Here is a 22,573-nt window from a genome sequence, read left to right as displayed (position 1 = left end):
CGCTGTAGCTCCAGCAGCAAGACGTTTCCTGTCGAACAGTTATCACGCTGACCTCTGACATCAGTCTTGCTGGTATTATCGCTTGGTAATTTGTCACCAGAGGCCAACATGTCCCCTGTAGCTGCAGCCCATACCTTGCTCTCCAAATGCGTAAAATCACTATTGCGCATAATATTGTGAACGACCATCCCCTCTAGCAGGAAGATGAAAGGGGAAAACCAGCATGATCACAGGTGTTTAATTGTTTTATGCTGAAATATAAACTCGAATTATATGTACAAATAATATGTGTATCTCATACCTGTTGGGAGTTTGGGTGTATGGGAAAACAGGGATCGGAGGATATTTTCCAAGTTATTCCTAATTGAATTGCCAGTGTAACATTTATCTGGCATGGTTCACAGTCCCAGCGGCAGCAGGAGATGTTGTGTTTTACTCTACTGAGAGCAAACGTCGAGGGTCAATCAATGCACTGCGGAGCGGAGGCGCACGGTATGTAGGTTTTATTATCGTCACTACTTTGTCACATTTTATTCGCCTTTAAACGCTGTTACCTAATGTTCACAGCTTGCTAAGATTTTCGATAGTTTGTGTGATTGGTTATTTTGGACGGAAATAAAATAAGGAATGATCAGAAAACAGATCGATACAAGTTGTTTCTTATCTACAAAGTCAATAAGAAATGTGAATGTTTGTGTTTGTGTTTTTCCGATTATCTAAAATCTGTCCTTGCTGTCATACATTTAAGGCTTATTGTGAGTTCTCTTTTCCCCTGAAATAATTAAAGCGACACTTTACGCGTTAGAACAAACGTACACTCATTTAAAGAATAACTTTAAATAAAGACATATATTGTATTACCTATTTAAATAAATGTCAGAAATGTGTCTCTAAATATTGGTAGCCTAAATAATTGCAACTAAATACCATGTGATGCATAAGAATAATAACTAAGATAACAGATTGTGCAATGTTGCTGCATCTATTTCCGAGTTGTTTTTTTAACTGTGCAACATTATGAATAATTTTAGCTGTTTTAGTTTTAGCTCCTTCATTTTTTTTACACCTGAAGGTAAAGCGGTGTAAATTAATCCAAAAAGCTGTTGTCCAATCCTAGAAACACAAGAATTAATCAGGTAGTCCATCTATCACGCTGTGTAATAAAGGAAGCGACATGGGTTAGGCAGATGATGTGATGAATAATCCCTGGTCGTTTTAATTAACTTTTCCCTGTCCTGTAATGACCAAGCTGGTCAACAGACCCGGTCAATAAGCATGTTAATATCAAACAAATAAAACTGCGGATGATTAAAAACCTCCTGCGTTATTAAATTTGAAATTCAAATGAAATTTATGCTCCCGGTGCGCACTGCATGCTAATAGCGCCCACAGAGAGTCCCAGGGTTCAACGCACGTTTTGCCTACAAGTCTTATTATGTAACAGGAGCTTCCTGTGTAGATTTAAGTAAATGTCAGTGGGAAAAGTGATGAACCTATTCAATATAACCAGCTTATCATTTTATTTTCAGTCTGACACAGAGTGCAATCACTTACTTTAATAAATAATCTCAGTTGACCTGCGGCACCTACAGTCTTTATATTGCCAATAAACTATATTGAGAATTTTTTTTTTTTTTTTTTTTTGAATGTTGTCATTTTAAGGCTGAAAATCCTCCAGAGTCTGCCATATCGACCCCTTATAATCATCGTCATCATCTGATGTTTTAGACTAGAGCATAATACAATGAATAATCCTCCACCGGTATGCACCATCTACCAGTTTTAATCAAAACTGTTAAGATAATTGAACGCAATTACAGTAATGCGAAAGTTTGCCACGGTGTAATACTGGTCCATGACGAGAACAAAGCAGCCTTTATATTTTGTGTAGCCTAACAGTTTGTGTATATTAACTCTTAAGAAGTTAAAACACGCAAAATCCCGCGGGGTGATTTATGTCAGAATAAGTTTCTAATATGATGAAGTAAAAACACGACGAGGCTTTTATAAAATAAAACACTTGAGCAGCTTAAATGATCAAGGTCTGCACTGAAGTAAATACACACGTAGGCCTATACGCAGGATGAAGTGATTTGACCCACTAAAAGTTTGACCAATGTTTAGCCTATAGCCTATCTGGGGGAAAGACTTTATATGTGGAACTTTTCGAGCAGAGATAATAGGCCTACAGTAAGGATCACTGAAGTAATTTGTAAATGGAAAAGTAACTTAAATGGGAGTTTAATATTTATTTACAGTAGGCCCTAGGCTATGGTGGCTGTTTAGCTTTTTGGTGGTGGTGTGGTCATAGTTTACCAACCTTTTTATTTACCGCCATCTACATCCCCGAGCACAGGTCGTCATCCTGCTTTCTTTAAATTTATGGAACTTGATGTTCTGTAAAATTTCAATAAGTGGCCTCCTAATTCCTCCTTCCTAATTCACTCTCATTTAACTTTACCTTCCTTCCGCTGTCTTTTATTATGGAGGGGGCGGTGGGGGGTGGAGAGCTGTCTGAGGCGCTCTATTGATGACCTCACGGTAGTATGTGGCAGTGCGGCGGGACGGAGCCTCTGATTGGTCGCCCGTGTCACAGCGGCACTTCAAAGCCGGAGAGGAGCCTACAATTGTGGAAGAATGGGCGGAACACATCATTGTATTGCACACCTCTAAAAAAACAGTGCTCTGATTCATAAATATAAAAAGATCCTCTGAGGAGGGCAGTGTTTTTGTGTGATGGCAACTTCACTTCTAGGGGTGAGTCGAAAGGACTTTCTTACTGGTTTAATTAGTTCTTGTCATTGTCCGGCGGATTAAACTTACAGCAGCCGCAAAGTAGCAGCAAAGGCAGTGCGTTGGTTAGATTTTCAGCAAGCGGTTCGTGTGAGAAAGCTGAGGCTCTGAGACGGGATAGAAGTTTGACCTGGTGCTCAAAACACGCATGTTTTCCTTGGTGTCCTGTTTGGCATGCATTTGTAAGCGCTGTGTCGCAATTCAGTTGTCTACTTTCTGTTCGTCCAGGTAGGAATTGATGATACTCTAGCCTACTGAAATGATTTTAAAACTTTAAAAAAAAAAAAAAAAAATGGGACTCAAATTGGGAAAACAGTTTACTTACCCTGAAATACTGCATAGAAATGTCTGTAATGAACCCATTAAACTTGTTAGACTGATCCGTCACTCACAGCTTTTCTTGTCCTTTCAGGAGGAGCCGAGATTAGGATCGACTCCGTTAGCCATGTTAGCTGCAACATGTAACAAAATAGGGAGTCCGAGCCCTTCACCGTCGACAATTTCGGATAATTCCTCGTCATTTGGAAAAGGCTTCCACCCGTGGAAAAGAGCCACTGCGAGCAGCTGCAGCCTCGGATCCGGCCTGTCCGGCTTCGGGGTGTCCCGCAATGGATCCGGCATCTCGGACTCTTTCGGCACCAACACCTCCCCCGGATCCAGTGCTTTTTCCCTCACGTCTGGTGCCTCGCCTGGTTCACACTTTGGAAACGATTATTCTGTTTTCCAAGCGTCGGTTTCGAGCAGCTCTCAAGAATCTAGCCACCAGCCCGTTTTCATCTCGAAGGTGCACACTTCGGTGGACAGTTTGCAGGGCATCTATCCCAGGATGAGCGTTGCGCATCCCTACGAATCCTGGTTCAAATCGTCTCATCCCGGTATTCCTACAGGAGAGGTTGGCACCACCGGAGCCTCAGCGTGGTGGGATGTGGGAGCGGGATGGATTGATGTTCAAAACCCTAATGGACCAGCACTACAAACGTCCTTACATTCCGGTGGACTCCAGACCTCCTTGCACTCTCCTTTGGGCGGATATAATTCTGATTACTCGAGTTTAAGTCACTCTGCTTTCAGTACAAGTCCCTCTCCACACCTGTTGACAACCGGCCAGCACCTGATGGACGGTTTCAAGCCGGTGTTATCCTCTTATCCGGACACAAGCCCCTCTCCATTAGCCGGGGCAGGGGGGACTATGCTCTCCGGGGGTCCACCTGCATCTTTAGCGGGGTCTCCGAGGTCATCTGCCCGGCGATACTCAGGCAGAGCCACCTGCGACTGTCCAAACTGCCAGGAGGCGGAGAGACTGGGACCGGCGGGCGCCAGCCTCCGGAGAAAAGGTCTCCACAGCTGTCACATCCCCGGTTGTGGGAAGGTTTACGGGAAAACGTCGCACCTAAAGGCGCATTTGAGGTGGCACACAGGCGAGAGGCCGTTTGTGTGCAACTGGCTCTTTTGCGGTAAGAGGTTCACGCGCTCCGACGAGCTCCAGCGACATTTACGCACACACACCGGGGAGAAAAGATTCGCCTGCCCGGTGTGCAACAAGAGATTTATGCGTAGCGATCACCTGAGTAAACATGTAAAAACTCACAGCGCCGGAGGATCCGCCGGCTCTGGCTCCGGGGGCAGCGGAGGGAAGAGGGGGAGTGATACCGACAGCGAGCACAGCGCGCCGGGAAGCCCTCCGTGCCATTCCCCCGACCTGTTGCACCCACCTGAGTCAACCCAGGGAGTAGGCATGAACGGCCTCTAAAAACTCCCCTCAGTGAAGTAAAAAAAACTGTAAAACAACAAAGTGTTGTGATGGATTTGTCCGAGACGACACGAAAGTGGACATACTTTTGTGTATGCGAAATGCTTCATAATGAGTGTTGTCACGAGAAAATTGGCCTATACGTTTCTTTGACTTTTTTCCAAGTGTTTAAGACTACTAATTACATAATTCCATAGCTGTACCATCAGAATATTCTCATTAATACATCTGCGGTGTGAAAGTGTAATCAAGTTATTGTGGGCACACTGGAACAGGGCACAACCCAAACTTTTTTTTTTTTTGCATCTGATCCAGAATTCTTTCTTGATGTTTTATTTCCCAGGATAGGAGAAGCAAAATATATATACACTGCTGTGAAACATTTAGGCCTGCAAAGTTGTGCTACTACTGTCATACATGTTGTTCAAAACCAAACTCTGGCACTTTATTATCCAGCAGGAGAAATTGTTCATTTTTGTCCCTGTGGATGGACTGCTCGGTAGGAACAAATACTGTACCTGTAGAGTATGGTAAGATACGTGATGGGATAGTTTCGTTTTATCTGTCTGATCCTATCAAGCGTTTGATAATGGAGGAGCAGTTGTAGGTTTATATCACATATTGCTATTCAACAGCCTACAGTATGTGCGTCAAGCCAAGTCTTAGGCCAGTCGAGGTAACTTATACACTTCGCTGCAAAATGTGTTGTACATAATGAGAAATGTAGGTTAGAATAATTACAGCCCAATGTAAAGGTGAGTAATGTATTTGTCCAGGAGACGATTTTGTATAGGTATTTCTAGTTGTATATGGACTCTAGTAAATATTTGAAAATATACGGAAATGTACTTGGATTTTTCTTTGACATGATATGAAATGTATTGTGGGGAGTTATATTTAACCACGAGTTTTCTTGTATTTAGGGGTCATTAGGCGCACTTTGAATTTATTTGTAAGGTTTTAAAATCATTTACTGGTTACCCACTCTTTTAATTTAAGTAAGCATGTTGTAAAGTGATTTTAATTTTACAATGATATTTTTTTTTCCCCTCCGAGAATGGCTTTTTATGTAAGCCACTCAATAAAGTCAGTATGAATTCAGAAGCAGTTGATCGACTCAGTTTGTTTGATTGTTGAGTCGATAAAATCTGTTTTTGAAAGGCAGACCAGAACGTTCGAAATGATTAGATTGCCAATAATTTCTTACATTATGTATTTTTTTTTAACAATTAATTAAATATCACAGGTGTTGCGTTTCATGACTTCTGTGTACATCATCTGGTGGATTTTACACGTTTTTCCGGAGAAGCAAGATCGAGGCCTCACCCAGAAATTATTTTACATTTCAATAATACAATTAAACAATTAAATGGAGCATCTGCCTTAATAAAAATGAAAATGAAAAGGTCAGTGTTGTAGGAATTTAAATTCAGGCACAATTTCCGGTGAGTTTTTCTGTTGAGCGAGAAGATAAAACTTTAAACTTCTGAGGCTCAAGTCAACGCAGGTCAAACACCCATAATATGTCAACCCACCACTTTATTCATCTTTAATGACTATATTATTATTATTATTATTGTATTCCAAAGTTACCTGTCACTTCTCTTTTTATAAATTGTGTTCAAATTACAAAAATATTAATCCAGAAGTTTTTTTTCCTTTCTTTATAATCAAACTTTCTTGGTCAGCGGACATTTCTCCAAAACACGCACATCTTTTGTTGATTCCAAACTGTGTTGGTAATAAATGCGCATTAGATTTAGTGTTTACATATACATGTTTACATTATGCACATTAGTCTGTACAATTTTAAATAGTTTTATACAATTTAAGAAAAGATAATTCTGTGGCGGAGTCTTGTTCCCTTCAGGTTGGGCTCAATTTGACTTGATCTCAAGTTAGACTAAATTACTTGCTTATTGCTAAAATTCAGAATCTACAATACACGTGTTTATTTGTTAATGTAGGCTATTTATCTTTATTTGCTATTTATTTGAATCTTTTATAATAATGTAGGCCTAACTAGATGTCAGGTCACACAATAGGCCTTTTTTTATTTAAGCAAGCATCTTGTATTTTGTATTTTTTGTCAGTTAGTCCTGATAATAGAGATAACCGCAGTTTTTACTATTTAGATTTTTTATTTCTTGTTTCTGTGGTTTTAATGCATCAAATGTAGCCTATGCACCTAAAACCACATGATTCACACTGTCGTCCAGATCACCCTCTAAACTGTGTTACAAAAATGATAAAGAATGGAAAACATCAGCCCTTCAAGTTATTACATTATTCTAAGTATAATGTGTTTTCTGTTTCCTGGGCTTACCGTGAAGGGCAAACTAAAGCCAGTAGCTTTCAAACTTCTGCTAGACTGCTTTCTATGCACAGCACTGTAGCGCCATCTAGTGTTTCTACGTTTAAACTACATCAATTTAAAGTCCAAACTTAATTCACTTTAACGCAAATTATGGTTTGTGGTTCTGGTGTTATTTTAGGTAGCTGAGAAAACGTACTCTGCATTATTTAAACAATCTCAAGACATGTTGTTGCACTGAACTCGGATACTAAAAGTTGAGGCTTTTATTGTAACACATTCAACTGAACACTATCCATGATGTCTTGTTGGCACATTATGAGACACTTGCATTGATAAGGACAACATGAGGTGATTCAACCACCTGTGACAACTTGAATCACAGGTGCTGCAGGTCTAGTTTAGATGTGTGTCAGTCAGGGGTTGAAGCACAATCTGGTGATAGAAACTCATCAGAACTAAATGTACTCAGGGGCCTCTGATGATGCTTTTAAAATGTTTCAAATAACAAGCAAATTAGAAAATGAAGTTAGAGTAGGCCTACTTACAGGTCTCACTATTCAATACAGAGGATGCCTCATTGTGAGGACTCTCACCACAGTGATGGGTATTCTTTATTTCCGTCAGCCAACACACTCTCCAACTGTTTTGTTGGATTTTCTGAAAAAGTCCAGAATTGTAGTAAACATTTAGCTGTAGACACATACGTATTCAGAGGAATGAAGTTGCAGCAGGTTCCAGCTTTATATCCTCTTCCTCTGCCTCCTCTAATCGGTTTATTTTTCTGCAATGGTGCAGTCAAGCAGAAAATGCTGCGGTGACAATAGTAAAAGTGAAAAGTGAAACCAAGCCAACTACAGGGGGAACCAAGAAACAGGTTGGAAATATCAGTTCAGCGGGGCTTTGACTGAAGAAATGTGGCCTTTGCTGGGTCACTGAAGAACTGGGGCATTTGGGATTTAGTTATAGATGCATTTAAGGCCTGCAGCACAGTTACACACTACACCAATCCCCCTTGAATTAGTTATGCTTTAATATTCATGAAACAGTGAGTAATTACAGCCAGAGATTAGGTGCCATGTGTACTTGCAGGTTGTATTCTGTCTTTGCTGTAACTCCGGTTGCCACAAGCTATCGTTCAAGTTTTTGGGGTTGCGGCATTTGTTTCGGTACAGTCAGAGACAATAAAAAAAGGCCGTTCACCACTCAAGATAGCAAATATATTCACACAAAAAAAAGACTTTGGGAACACATCAATACTTGTCAAGTTTTCTCTTTAGCATAAGGTTAGACAAATATGTTTTTTTTATGTTTTTAACACTGGGCTATTTCAGATTTAGTCTTAAGGAAAAAACATTTTTTTTATCTATTATGGGCAAAGTAAAAAAAAAAAATGGAAAATATATTTCATAAAAATACATTAACATGGATTGGAGAACATTGGCTTAATTGGACAATGTCCCTACAAACTGCTATTACAATGTGTGAAGTGATATGTTTGAATCAAACTGGCCTTGAACATTTGAGAGCTGCCATATTTTCCTGTCAAAACACAACAGCCTTCAAGTTTTCAACTGCCTAAACAGATGACTAACATATAAAAAGAGTCAAAAAGTAAATATCAAAAATTAACAGAGTAATTTTGGCCTAATGTCTCACAGTGGACGGCTCTGTGTTGTCATGTTATTAACACCTTCTCAGATTGTTGCTGCTTTACCTGGTCCTCACAGTAGTGTCCCCGCTGCACTCATTTCAATTAAGTAGGCCTCAGAGAGGTAAGTGCACACATGCCATGATGAGGAGGGTGAGCTGCCAATTGTGGATGAAGGCCACAATAACAGCTTTGGTCAGAGCATGCAATGTGTTGGAAGCCAAACCCAGCCTCTGATCCAGTCACCTAGAAAACACAAAGGAGAAATAACATTATCCTACACTGGATGATAGACACGTGGATGTATCAGTAATGTTGAGGTTGTATCCCACTTAATAAAATTCAAGCTGAATCACACAAGGTTTCACATGAGGCTTCATGAAAATACCAGCTGCTATTGGTATGATGAGATATATTGGGTTTTCTAGCTCTACCAGCAAATCACAGTGTTGTGGTAACACCTCTCACCGATGATGCATCTGTGGCCAATTTTGTGGTTAAAACCACCAACCGCACTGTCATTGTCATCAAACCAACCAATCTCCTGGGAATGGAAATTTGACAAGGCTAAGAGGTTAGTCAAAATAATTAACAGTAATTGCTGCAACCCTGACAGAGGTGCCCTTATACAATGCTTTCAGCAATTTAGATTCATTCATTCATGTCACAGGTGGTGTTTCACCTGTCTGATCGCTGAGTTGAATACCTGCACACTGAACCTCACTGAGGGTTTTCCAGAGTCCGATTTAATGATTTCAACACATCACTGTCTATGAAATAAATACTGTTCACCACAGGATCAAAGGGGGAACTACTTTTCTACATGAAAACAAACGAGGGGACACCGTCGATGAAAGAGAGACTAAAACATGTATATTCTCCTGTGATATCGGGGGGGGATCACCTCAAAGTCCTTGAGGCTGTGAAACTCACATGAACCAGAATAAGCATGAGATTTAAAGAAATGATCGCATTAAATGCAGCCACGTTTCTCTATGAAACCCATCCTGATGATTTTTATCAACAAAGTCACACTGCTCCTGAGAGTTGCAACAATTGCTCGATTACTTGAGCAACAGAAAATGTATTGGCAACTATTAAATAACAACTCGATTTTTAAACAAAAAATGTCAAACGTTTGATGGTTCCAGCTTTTCAAACATGAGGATTTGCTGTTTCCCCTGTTTTATATTACAGTAAATTGAATATATTTGGGTTTTGGACTGTTGGTCGGACAAAGAAAAATCTGGACTCTGGGAAATGTTGATGGACATTTGTTATAGTTGTTATATTTATTTGTTAAAGGCTACTTGTTTGTATTCCATCCACTGATAGTGACAGTGTATATACCAAGTTTTACAACTATTTATTTCGGTCTTTAATATAACCGCAGTCATATGGTGATGAATCACTGCTTCTGCTTCAGTCTGTTTTGGTTTAGCAGATAATTCTTTATTTGTTGGAGTGGTGAAAATCTAAAACAAACAGATAAGACATCCGCTCTCTGGTTTTAGAATAAAACACACTGAAGTCTAACCAAATAAGCGGTAGAGAAATGGCTCCACCAAGAGGCACAAACATGTAAGTTTCACCATTTCGAAATTTGAAAGTTATGAATTACAAAGTGATATCACTTTATGTAAACTGAATTGTTCTTTTCCTGAACAAGCACACAAAATGATCTTCAAATCTAATTTAACAAATCGTATCAGTGAAGTTAGATGTGAAATGTACCAACAAAAAAAAAAAGTGCTTTCTACAAAAAAAAAATCCTTCCCCCAAGGTGTAAATACTACATTAGCAGAAGAGGCATTTAAGTTATACTGTTGCTGAATCCATATTATATAATAATCTGTTCAACAGGTTCAACAATTTTCAGTTTTATCCATATCAACATGACAAAGCCATTCTTTTAAGATGAAATAAAAGGCCAATGCTTGTTGTTTAAGTATTAAAAACATTATACTTGATAATGTGCATACTCCAAAGAATTGATTTGTGTAGTTATACTTGTGTAAAATACTGTAAACACACAATTATGTGCTTGAATCAAGATTTTTACAGACAACATACAGTACATGTAAGCACAGGCTACAATGGATCAGAACGTAGATAGAAAAATATGTGAAGCTAATAGAGCATTTTCATTAATACCGGTACCTCATGATACACATCTTATTATTGATGACTGTCTCTTTCCACAGCAGATATTTTGACCTGACACAGTAAGAAAAGTGTTACTAATAACGTCAACGACAGTGTGACACTGAGATATCATGCACAATCTCATCAACCTTAAACTGAAGCAGCTAAATGGAATTCAGCCATTATTAATTTGTATTATTTACACCTGTGCTTTTCTTACTGCGACATGTGAAAGTTCTTGTTTCTTTCTTCTTGCTGTCAACACGTCTCATAAAACAACAACCACAACAACAACAACATTAGCCTGTCTTTCAATAATTCCTGACTTAGTTATTTCCAGCTGGAGTAAATATCAACATGTATGCGTTTTAAAAGTTTATTCTCAAGACAGCCACAAGAGAGCAGAATTTGCTCACACATCTGTCTTCTGTTTCAAATACCTGATACTAAATGATCCGACTCTGTGCTGATAATGAAATAATTGTAACCATGTTCTGGGGGAATGTGGGAGGCATGCAGATTGTATCAGTTTTGTTTCATATTCCAGCAGTTAACACCAACATCATGCATGCACAGGTCAGGATCATAATGAATGTTGTAAAACAGTGCAGATATAGCTAAAAATAAGTAAGGGGATGTTAAGTAGCTATGTGAAAGTCCAGGCTGCTGCAGCCACTGACCACATTTGCTTCATGAAAGTTCATAATCTTCTCAAGAGTGCTTAGTTGCATTCCTTGAGAACTTGGATGCCAGGGCCTGCATCCAAATACCAGAACAGCTCTGACATAACATTTAAATGTCAGCCTGGGTATTGATCACCAAAGATAACAGTTGCAAAATAAACAGTAGGCCTCTCCCAAAGAGGTATAGTGGTTTCCTGTTGTATTATTTCAATAACGATTTAATATGTTAGGGATTATGGCCAGGTTGGCTAGTAGAGCTAGTTCGAGTCCGACCTGGGACGATTTCCTGCATGTCTTCCCCCTCTCTCTCCTCTTTCTCACCTAGCTGTCCTATCCATTAAAGGCGGAAAAGCCCAAAAAAATAATCTTTAAAATAAAAAAGAATTTAAAAAAAAATTATATATATATATATATATATATATATATATATATATATATATATATATATATATATATATATATATATATATATGCTGTATACTGCTATATACGTATGTAAATATGTAAAATTTGTATAACCTTTTCAGTGAGATAACATGACTTGATGAGATTAACCTCAGTTTATTTTAGCTTTGACCTACAGTCACTCAAAACAGCAGTGATGACCAACAGTAAAATCAATAAAAGCCAACAGCAAGAAATAGTTGTTACTGAAATAAGTTTTAAATGAAAAACAAAGCAAGAAGTAGGAGAACTACTGTTATGACAATTTTGTGTGTGTGTGTGTGTGTGTGTGTGTGTGTGTGTGTGTGTGTGTGGGGTATTTCTGTCTTTTCAATATAAACTACTGCAACAAACATATAAGCACCTGTTTTTACAGCCAAATTCTTCCAATGCTGTGTGGACTTCACAAGCAGTATTATATATTTAACTAACAGCCTAATTTATCTTTAGGCTAAATGTTAACCGGTTCGATTAAGCTTGTTTGTTGTGTGTCTCCTCATCCCCTGTAACCTCTAATCTGTGTCAGCATATTTTTGCAGCCGCATGCCTGTGGCTTATCACTAAACTCACCCTCGAAACTATCGCTCAGTTTCAGGTGTTGTAAAGTATTGTGCGTAAACAGACAGGTGCATTGTGGGTATTGTGGTCCTAAACCGTGAGATGCCACTCCTTCGCCGGGGTTCCTGTATCATTCTAAACTCTCAGCCCCAAAATGCTCCGTGCCTGAGAGCAAACAGAGTAAAGAGCTGTAACGTGAGGAGGTGAACATCGTACGCCATAGAAAAAAAAGTGTAAATGATAGTGGATTGACCTCTTTTCCTGACAACGCTCAGAAACAAAACTACAACCATCTCATGCCGACGGTGAGATTTAAACTTCTTTTCTTTTTTCGTATTTGATTGTTTTTCTTGTCGGGTTTTCACAATAGGAAATGGCCTGTAGATAATAGCTTTATTAATATGTAACTACTGATCACACACACTTGTTCAGACGCTGACACTGAGAGGCTACATGTCAGTGTGACTGTTGCAGCTGTGGTTAGTGAAGTTGGAGCTTTTATATCTTAACCTGTTGCAGATTGTTGTTTTGTTTTACTCTGGATTATTACTAAATGTCAGATTTCTTTGAGAATATTTGCATCTGATTAAATATAGGCTACATTTGTACTGTCAGTAGTAGAGACACTGCGCTTTAATCATAGCATGGAGCACTGAGAGAACCGATTACTGTCATAGGCTTGACAAGACCAACCTGTTTTTGTGCACTGGTGTAAGAAACCACATTATTAATGACTGACTCACTGTGACAAGTCATGAATGGGTAGTGTCCTTTTACACAAACAAGTGACAGACTGAAGAGTCTAGGCTTTATTCTGTGCTTTGGAACAATTTTCATTTTTCTGTAACAGACTGCAGAAAGCCTGAGGCTCCCTTAAGACAGAACAAATGTACTCTCATGTCTTTTTTTGTGTAGGTGTAGGTTGCTGTCATGCATCACAGCATTTCAAAATGTATGTCTGCTTATCTTTTTATTTGCATCTAACAATTCATTTTATTTAATCAATATATCTGCCTCTTATTTTCTTGAATTATCTTTTGTAAAATGTAGATGGAAAGTAATGACAAGTGCACTGTACAATCTCAAAGAACCCAATATAACATGTTCAAGTCATAAGTCATTAATATTGTTGTGATTAATTTTCTGTTGATCAACTAATCAATTAATTGACTAATTGTTTCAGCCATACTGTATATCAATAAGTATGGGATATCTGCATATTGGGTATTCATTTTGTTCTACTTCAGGGCCCCTGGTTGCATTGTTTAAAGGGGTGATATAATGATTATATAGGGTATTTCACACTGTTCCTTAAGGTCTCCTAATAGGGTATTTAATATTGATTTGGCTGAAAATGTCCCGGTTGCTATTTTATGGGCCTTTATGCATCCCTGTGTTTTTGTCCTATTTGGAACGAGAGCTTTTCTTCCAAATATGGTATGCTCATGAATATCTAGATGAGCTGCGTGCTGATTGGTTGAGCGAACTACATACACATTGGAGACGAGACAGCAGGTCTCATATTTCAGACACTGCAATGTTTCGTTACTAAATTCACTTCTGAGACTTTTTTATGCGAGAAATCAACTATATAAAGCTCAAATACGGGCCATTTTACGAAAATTGATGGCTAATTGCAAATTTGGTAAGACGTGTCGGACTTTATGAGCTCCACACAGTCTGACGAGACATCGCTCGTCAGACTGACCGCGCTCTCACTGACCGCGCTCTCACTCACACACACCGGCCATTTAGCAGGAAGAGGGGAGGGAGAGCAGCGAGCTGCAGGCCCTGGAGCTCCGTCAGGGCCTTGGCATTTGGTAGTCTAGTAACCCAGAAATGGTGACTTTGCGCAGGTATGGAGCGCGGGCTGTCGGCCGTGACGGAGATCCATCTAGCTCCCAGCAGGCCGGGGTCTGTGAAGGATGACACGCCGGGCGGCGAGGCAGCACCAGCCGCTGTCACATTAGCCTACTGAGCTCCTGCTGAACTCCGACACACAGTAAAACGGCAGATATTTGACCTCTACATAGTTGATTTCTTGCATAAAAAAGTCTCAGAAGTGAATTTAGTAATTAAGTAGCAGACGAACAATGTTTAATGAATGTTCTGAGCTCTGCGTGACCTAGATTCAGAAGACTAAGCTGATCTCAGGTCAGTGGTGTAGCCTATGTAAATGTTGGGGCGTGATAAAGACTAGAGACAAATAAGGTAGGAGTTGAGGAGTTGACGTCAACTTTTAGCTTTGTTGAGATTCGCCCGTTTTCAGCAGCAGTTTCAAATTGTGAGATTTGCAGAGAAAAGAGGCGTCAATGGGATTTTGAGGTTCTATGTATGTCCTATGTACCCTCCAAACTGTCGTTTTTCAACTATGACAAGGTAAAATCAGTTTTGCATTCTATCACCCCTTTAAGGAATAAAGTCATGTTTTTGAGTAGTAAAAGGCTGTAGGTAAATTTAGAAATGAAAACAATACATTGTTTTATGTTTACAGATGAAAATATGGCAGCTGGAAGAGCAATGTCCTTCCATCGTGTTGGGAGTCTCATGCGGAGTAAATCTGAGGGGACACTGATTGATCTGGATGACAAAGTCTCAACCAGTGACAACCTGAATGGTAAAATTCTCACTTTGAAGCAGAGGCAACCTGTGCTCTAAATCTGAAAACCTTCTGATAATGTTAATAGACGTCCTAACCAAACTCTAAATATTTTCCCAGGTGGGTATGTGACACAGAACTCCGAGTGGCAAATTTTACAGCCAGAGGTCGCAGGTTCATCTCAGTCAAAAAATCCCTTTTGGAACAAACTGTCTGGATCAAACCCTTTCTTAGATGACATTGTGCACAGCAGCACAAACAAACACAATTCCAACACATCAACTGTAAAACAAGACAATAAAAAACATTTGGACACAAATGATGATGACGCCTTTAGCACATCTTCTGATGAAGACAATGGGACGTTTTTGGAAAACATACAAAAAGTCAGCAACAGATCTGGGAGATGTAGAAGTGCTTCAGACATCCTGGATGATCTGGAGAGAAAAGTGCCAAAACGGGAGAACAGCTTCAGACCGCCTGGGCCGGTGCTGAACCCAGATTTTGAGTGGCTAAAGAATGATAGAGAGGCCTACAAGATGGCCTGGCTGAGCCACAGGCAGCTAACCCGCTCATGTCTGGACTTAAATCTGATGAGCCAGAGTCCAGGGTGGGCTCAGACACAGGCCACTGACTTTCAGGTCATCTGCAAGATCGGCCATACTGGAGGCTCAGTACAGTTGCCAGACTCAGAAATTAGCATCCATATCCCAGAAGGCCATGTTCCTCCTGGAGAAGTCCAGGAAGTTACACTGAAAGCAATACTAGATCCTCCTCCTGGACTCAATAACAACTATGTGACAACCATGAGTCCACTTCTAGAGGTGGTCCTCAGCAACATCAACATAAAGCAGTGCATCTCTCTGGAGATGAAACTGGCTGGAGAGGTGAAGAGCGACCCATTGAGTCAGATGATGACTACTGTGGTCGGGCTGGTGTCCATCAAAAGAGAGGGCCCTTATCTTAAAGTGAACAACTGTTACATTTACAAGAACATGATGCAGATGAAGCTGCAGGACCTGAAGACACATTTTTATGTGATTGCAGTTGCGGAGGCCTCTGCAATACAGGCTCCTGCTAGATCAGTGTGGGATTACCTTGATCGCCAAATCACAGTAGCAGTTTATGGTCCCAGGTACATCCATCCATCATTTAAGGTCGTAATAGTGGTTTGCGGTCATGAGGACGTTCCGCCAAGGCTTCCGTTTTCAGTTACCTGCAGAGGAAACAAAAACGCACCTCCTCTTGTGCTGCAGCTTTGGGGAAAACATGGGTTTAAACCAGACAAACTGAACAACCTGCATGTCGGTATTAGCCTCACAGACTCCATGTTTAAAATCAAACCTGAGGACAAACTGAAAGAAGTGAGACAAAGTCAGCTCAAAATAGGGATAGTTTTGCATCTGCCAGTTGCGTTAGCTTGTGCCGGTAATGCAAAAATGACTCCTTTTAAATTAGATCTACAAGTAGAGGAATCAAACACTGCAACTGTTGCACATTTCCAGGTAGCTTCCCCTCCCGCAGCACCCATCAGATCAGAAAAGCGAATGTCGATGCAGATAGAAAAGCGGATTGAAATGACAAGAAGCCCACCTATTCCTGAGGAAAGTGTTACAGATATCCCCAAATTCACAGACAGACCTGTGAACCTACAGTGCTATGGTGTAGCCCTAAAGTCAGTCCTCCGTCAGCCACGTGTAGACTACCTTCTGGAGTATTTCAAAGGGGACACTGTGGCTCTCTTATCCAGAGAGACGGTCAGGTCAGTGGGTAACTCAAAAGTAAAGGAGTGGTATATTGGATTCCTCCGAGGCAGGACTGGTTTGGTTCACTGCAAGAACGTCAAGCTCATAACCAGAGACCAAGTGATGGACTTCTCCGGCATTGAAATCACCACCGAGGTCCTCTTGGACAACATGACGCTGCCTTTCAAAAAGCTTACTTACATGTACTCCGCCATCCAGACGCTGGTCACTGAACACATAACCAGCTGGAGAGGTTTGGCTGATGCTTTAGGGTACAGCAATCTGTCACTGGACACCATCACACACAGGCACGCTGAAACTCAGGCTGATAAAGTGGCCTGCATACTGGAAAAGCTTAAGGAAGACTGCCATGCTGAGAAGAGCAGGAAAAAATTTCTGCATGAGCTCATGTTGGTAAGTAGAGAAAAACGATCATTTTAAATTTCCTGATAAATTCATTGTTAGTGAAAGAGAATATTTTTATTTTACATTTAATTATTTGTTAGCGCTACATATAAGAAACAATTAAGAAAAACAGCAAATTCATAAAATAATGGACATGCACACACAACCCACCACTCATGCTATATCAATTTCACAGCCTGTATGTTCTGATGGCCTGTGCTTTCCATGGTTTTGTGACAGTTTTATCTCTGCGTTTAATCACCACAGGGTCTGTTGAAGATGGACTCTGTGAATCTTGTGGCCCAGCTGATTCAGAACACAGTCATTTTGTCCACCGCTGTGGAGCTGGGAGTTCGATGGCGGGAGCTCGCTGAGAAGATGGCAAAACTCTCCAGCGCTCAGATAGCGGGATACGAGGCGCCGCACCGAGGGAAGAGTGGAGAAGTCAGTTCCCAGGTCAGTTTAACAGTACACGTTGACACAGCAAGCAATGTATTTAGAGCAGATAACACTGACCTTGTGGCATTTCTCAAGTGAATATGAAGTGCATTGTATTCTACAAATTGATTCCTGTATTTCCTGTTCTGTTTCAGTCAATGTGGAAACCTGCTTATGACTTCCTGTACTCCTGGAGTCTGCGGTATGGAGACAGCTACAGAGACATGATCCAGGATCTGCACCTGGTCCTGGACAAAATGAAAAACCCTGCCACCAGACAGTGGAGGCAGCTGACTGGCGCCCTCATCACAGCAAACTGTCTCGATATCTTTCGAGCCTCTGCATACCCAAATTCCTAAACTTTATGCAAGCACACTCTCGTGATAACTGCAACATCCACGCACTTGGGGAAAACAGAGAGGTTTTGTTACACAGCAATAAGGTTTTTGGATGTTTTTGACATTACTTGGCTCTTTTTTGTTATGGCATTGTTTTGCCATTTGTCATTTTTACACAAAGCATTAGAAACTACTTTATGGAAATTTGATGAGGTACTTTGCACTAATGTTTGGATCTCAGTTGATGAATGTAAAATATGTTCTCACAATTTTTGATGAAGGAATGTAACTTCATCTTGCAAAGAGAAGAAAGAAGTAGTAGTAGTAGTTTGTCACTTTTCTCTATATATGGCTGTGCCAATGTGATGAAGCCTTATCATGAAAGTTCATTTTGGTAGATCATTTTCAGTCAATTGTTTATGAGGTCAGTAGTTCCCGACTGACATCAACTGTCCTGGGTATCAATAATCTCAACTGGCGTATCAATATTTGTTTTAATCTTTTATTTTTTTGCTGTTTAATAGTAGGCTAACCCAATACATTTAGTATGTCTGCACATGTGCATTACCTGAAGAGCAGGTTAAATTATTATTTATGTATCTAATTTGATTTCTTTCCTGACTGTATTCCGTTATTTTTTATAAGGTCCACGTCATCTGGGTCCGGTGAAAGTTTGTATATTTAAAAAAAAATAATGTGAACACTGTTGCTAACAAACAATCTCAAGGGTTGCAGTACTGACGGTACATTCATCTTTATTGGCGTTTGTGTGCTGAAAATAAGAATGTTCTACCAAAGTGAAAGTTTCCTGATGCCAGTAAACGAACCATTAAGATGCTACTTTACAAGTGTCATGAACTATTGTCTTAAATATTAGTTTATTTGCTATTGTTTTTATAGTGTAATGTTTTAGATATGTACAAAGCAGATCATTTCACAAGGTTGACAATGTAACAATTGTCTTTGTATGATCATGTTTTCATTGCTAAATAGAAACCTTATTGTTTAGTGGTGCCAGAAAGTGCCTTCAGTCACTGAAATGTTAGACGATTGATGTCTTTGATACTGAAATGGAGATGTGTTGCATTAGATATAAATAAATATTAACTGCAGTAAACTATCTGATCCGTTTGCTTATAAATGCGGAGATAAAATAACTAATAATGAAATATATAAAAATATGAAAAATAAAATAGCTAATTTGAAAAAGTGCTACTAAACTACTGTACTTGTTATTTAAATCATATTTCAATACTTACCAACTTATGCAACATTTGTAATTTTTCCAGCTTGGTTGTGTTAAATCACACCATAGAAACAAAGTACTTGTGTTTTCCACTGATTTTCTCTGACTGTTTGCTTTTCCTAACACTGTTTGTTTAAACTAGTTTCAGCTGAGAGCTTTGTGTTCCGGTTCTCTATCAAACAGAGAGCACAGAATGCTTTAGTTATGCACCTCGGGAAAAGTAAATCAAATAAGGAAAATGGTATAAGGCAACAGAGGGAACTGATTCAATCTCTGAGCTAGGAGTGATTGTAGGATTGTATTTTATTTGTAAGGGCTGATGATAAAGAGTAGGTAACATCAAGGATAAAAGCAGGGATATGAAACACTGGATTTAATGTTTAGTAAGATGCCAAACAAGAAATTATTTATGCATAACTCTTTAGTTCTATCTCACTAAAATAACTAATTTTGTATAACCATCCGTCAGACAGAGTAGTCATATGCGTTATCCTTTTATTATACTTTAATACCTCCTGGTCAGCCAATGATGTCACCTCTAAAGAAATATCTGTACCTCATAATTTAGTGTTAAACTTAGTGCATAATTTCCTGATCATGGCAACAACTTTTAGATTAATTGGACACTGGCATTTCTCCTAAAACAAAGGAATTCCGCAAATGGAAACAAAGTAATACACCTAGGGTTGAAAATGGAGGACAGAGGTTCACTGTTTTAGTGAGGGTTGAACATGAGTTCAGAGGGAGGATTCTGTCAGTTTATCTACCTAAAGCTCTTTCACAAACATATTACTCATCATAGATAAATGGGTAACAATGAGTTATAGAAGCAAACATTAATGATTCAATCTCAATACTGAACACTGTTGCTGTAGCTGTGAATATTTAAGATTATGACAATAGCATCATGTGCTCAGTTACCAATATCAAAAGTTACCAAAAAGTAAGATAGCAGTGTTTAGGAGTTATAATAAAAAATACAGTTGGTGCTCATAATTTTTTTGGAAATTGATCTTAATGCCTTAATTACAAAAAATTGGAAAAATCCAATCTTTAAGGATACCAATTTTCTTTGTGAATGAATAATGTATCGTAAATAAATAAATATTCTTCCTTAAAATACAGAGGGCATAAGTAAGTACACCCCTATGTTAAATTCCCATACATACATACCCTTCACCATACCTAGAGATGGGCATGGTTTTATTTCAGTTAGACTAATAGCTGGTTTGATTTGCATTGAGAGATGATTTTATGGAAAGTACCCCATGCCTATCTCTAGGTATGGTGAAGGGTATGTGATGATGTGGGGCTATTTTAATTCCAAAGGCCAAGGGAACTTTATCAGGATCCATGAAATAACTGGCCATTAAAAATAAAAATCTGCCTGCCTCTATGGGAATTTAACATAGGGGTGTACTTACTTATGCCCTCTGTATTTTAAGGAAGAACATTTATTTATTTACGATACATTAGTCATTCACAAAGACAATTTGTGTCCTTAAAGGTTGGATTTTTCCTCATTTTTTTTAATTAAGGCATTAAGATAAATTTCCAAAAGATGATTTTTGTATTCCTCTTTTTAGTCAACTTTAGCATGGGTTCATAAACTTATGAGCACCACTGTATCTGTATGAATGTGTACTGTACTTACGCATGCATATTTATGGCTGAACCAATTACAAATGAGCTATACAGAATGAGAAACCTAATGGCTCAATAAAATAAAATTGGGTTAGTTTTTTTATATTTTGTGAAGGATGTAGCTTTTTCTTTCACAACAAGATACAAGGTGAAGCACTGACTGTAAAACAGCTAAATGAGGGACACATGAAAAATGTTTGAGGGACACTGCCTTTTTAGGTCCCCATTTTTCAAATGCAGTGAGGCGTTAAACTTTGTGACTAATGAAATGTGACCACTTTTGTTTTGGGAGCCTTTTATAGCAGCAGTGTGAGGGTGCAGATAGCAGGTAATTATTAGGAATATTGCTGCCTGTCGGAGGCTTTATAGTTTTGTGAGAAAATATTTCACCTCATCATTTCTGTTTTAGTAATTGTACATTGCTATGCAGAATGAAGATATGGGCCCATTACTGTAGCTTAAGTATTGTGTGTGGAAAGTTGTGCAACTGTATCTCAATCCGTGTGTGCGTAATCAGATCTGTAATTGTAGACAAATCTGTAAATGTGTACATAATATTAATGGCTGAAAAGTCTAAGTATTTTAGCTGGAAATGCAGAAAAGTAAAAGTACTGTAACTTTAAATGCACTTTACTCAAGTAAAAATGTACTTAGATAAAAGTAAAAAGTAGTTAGTTCAAACGTAGTCTAAGTAAATAAAACCTTTTAAAAACAATGAGGCACAATAATGCTAACCATAACCAAACCCCATAATGGTGTGTGCCTTCATTTGATTGCATTGTTGTTCATTTTTTTGTAGTGTTCACTAAGTGCCAGCCCAGCTGCTGAGTCGAATTCTTTTTTTTTGTTCCAGTCTCACACAGTTTATCATGACTTTTCTTTTTAGTCATTAACGTACTGACCTGAAATGTATACGTTACTTCCAGCCCCGCTGCTTGAATTCATCCAAATGAAATGGTTTGTAAATGTTATATTACAAAACTAACTTCAGCTTCCAGTGAAGATATTGTCATCCATTTACAACAATTAAAAACATCGGCATTCATGTTATTCTTGAGTGAGCCTTTATTCACCATCATTATGGGCTTTGTTACTCTAAATGACTCAGTTCCCATTAGGAGAGAACTATTTTGCTTTGTTTGAGTTTCCTGGGTTTCTGGCATTTACCCAATCTATGGAGCAGGAAATATACACCAGGAAAATGAACTCTATACCACAACAGAGCCACCACAACTCTTCGCCTTAAACTGGCTTTTTTTCCCACCGACATACCACATTTACTCATCCACTTCTCAGTAGACCACGGTCTGTCTTATTTTTGACCACTTCACTCATAAAAGATCATTTTTGCTGACTATAGCATCTCTCCTTTGAACTCTGGACAGATTGTTCTCAGTGAAGCTATACAGTCAAAAATAGAGCATACATCACTCATCACAAAGTATGTGTTTATGCCCACAGCTTCTTCCAGACTGCTGTGTTTCACTCAGAGCTCCCTGCCAACACGAGCCACTGCTGTTCCTCATAACAAATTAACACATGTATTCCTTATCACTGACACTACTGCCAAACAAACCTGTGCAAACGCTGAGTCCTGCCTGTTAGTGTGAGAATATTCAACTATATAAGAGGAAAATACATGTTATGGCTCATCTCCTGTGCAATCTTTGAAAAACAAAATGTGACACTGAAAATGTTCTCACACACTCTAAAAGTAAAGCGCTGAACTATAGGCACACATCCAAAATGCTGAGGTTTCTGTCTTTTCAGCATACTTCATGTATATTTCCTGGTCTTCTCATTCAAACCAAAAACTAACC

At 39.1% G+C, this 22,573-nt stretch overlaps 2 protein-coding genes across 4 annotated transcripts; both read left to right on the top strand.

The window, feature by feature from the left end:
• The first annotated feature begins 2,541 nt into the window (after window positions 1–2,541).
• sp8b (sp8 transcription factor b) lies at window positions 2,542–5,647 on the top strand. 2 transcript variants are annotated; one of them, XM_031298982.2, is made up of 2 exons: window positions 2,542–2,757; window positions 3,206–5,647. In XM_031298982.2, the coding sequence occupies exons 1-2, from the start codon at window positions 2,737–2,739 to the stop codon at window positions 4,541–4,543; spliced, it is 1,359 nt and encodes a 452-aa protein (XP_031154842.1). In that variant the 5' UTR covers window positions 2,542–2,736; the 3' UTR covers window positions 4,544–5,647. The 2 variants fall into 2 exon arrangements, with proteins under 2 accessions (XP_031154842.1, XP_031154845.1); XM_031298985.2 differs by lacking the exon at window positions 2,542–2,757 and adding an exon at window positions 2,770–3,021.
• A 6,823-nt stretch (window positions 5,648–12,470) lies between these two features.
• On the top strand, window positions 12,471–18,983 carry macc1 (MET transcriptional regulator MACC1). 2 transcript variants are annotated; one of them, XM_031298986.2, is made up of 5 exons: window positions 12,471–12,643; window positions 14,833–14,955; window positions 15,058–17,096; window positions 17,355–17,543; window positions 17,681–18,983. In XM_031298986.2, exons 2-5 carry the CDS (start codon window positions 14,841–14,843, stop codon window positions 17,882–17,884), a joined length of 2,547 nt encoding a protein of 848 aa, XP_031154846.1. In that variant the 5' UTR covers window positions 12,471–12,643; window positions 14,833–14,840; the 3' UTR covers window positions 17,885–18,983. The 2 variants fall into 2 exon arrangements, with proteins under 2 accessions (XP_031154846.1, XP_035862381.1); XM_036006488.1 differs by lacking the exon at window positions 12,471–12,643 and having other exon boundaries at window positions 14,823–14,955.
• The last annotated feature ends 3,590 nt before the right edge of the window (window positions 18,984–22,573 follow it).

Source organism: Sander lucioperca, chromosome 10 (assembly GCF_008315115.2).
Source record: "Sander lucioperca isolate FBNREF2018 chromosome 10, SLUC_FBN_1.2, whole genome shotgun sequence".
Taxonomy (NCBI): Eukaryota; Metazoa; Chordata; class Actinopteri; order Perciformes; family Percidae; genus Sander; species Sander lucioperca.
The sequence above is the reverse complement of the archived record's forward strand: the minus strand, read 5'-3'. Positions and strand labels throughout refer to the sequence as shown.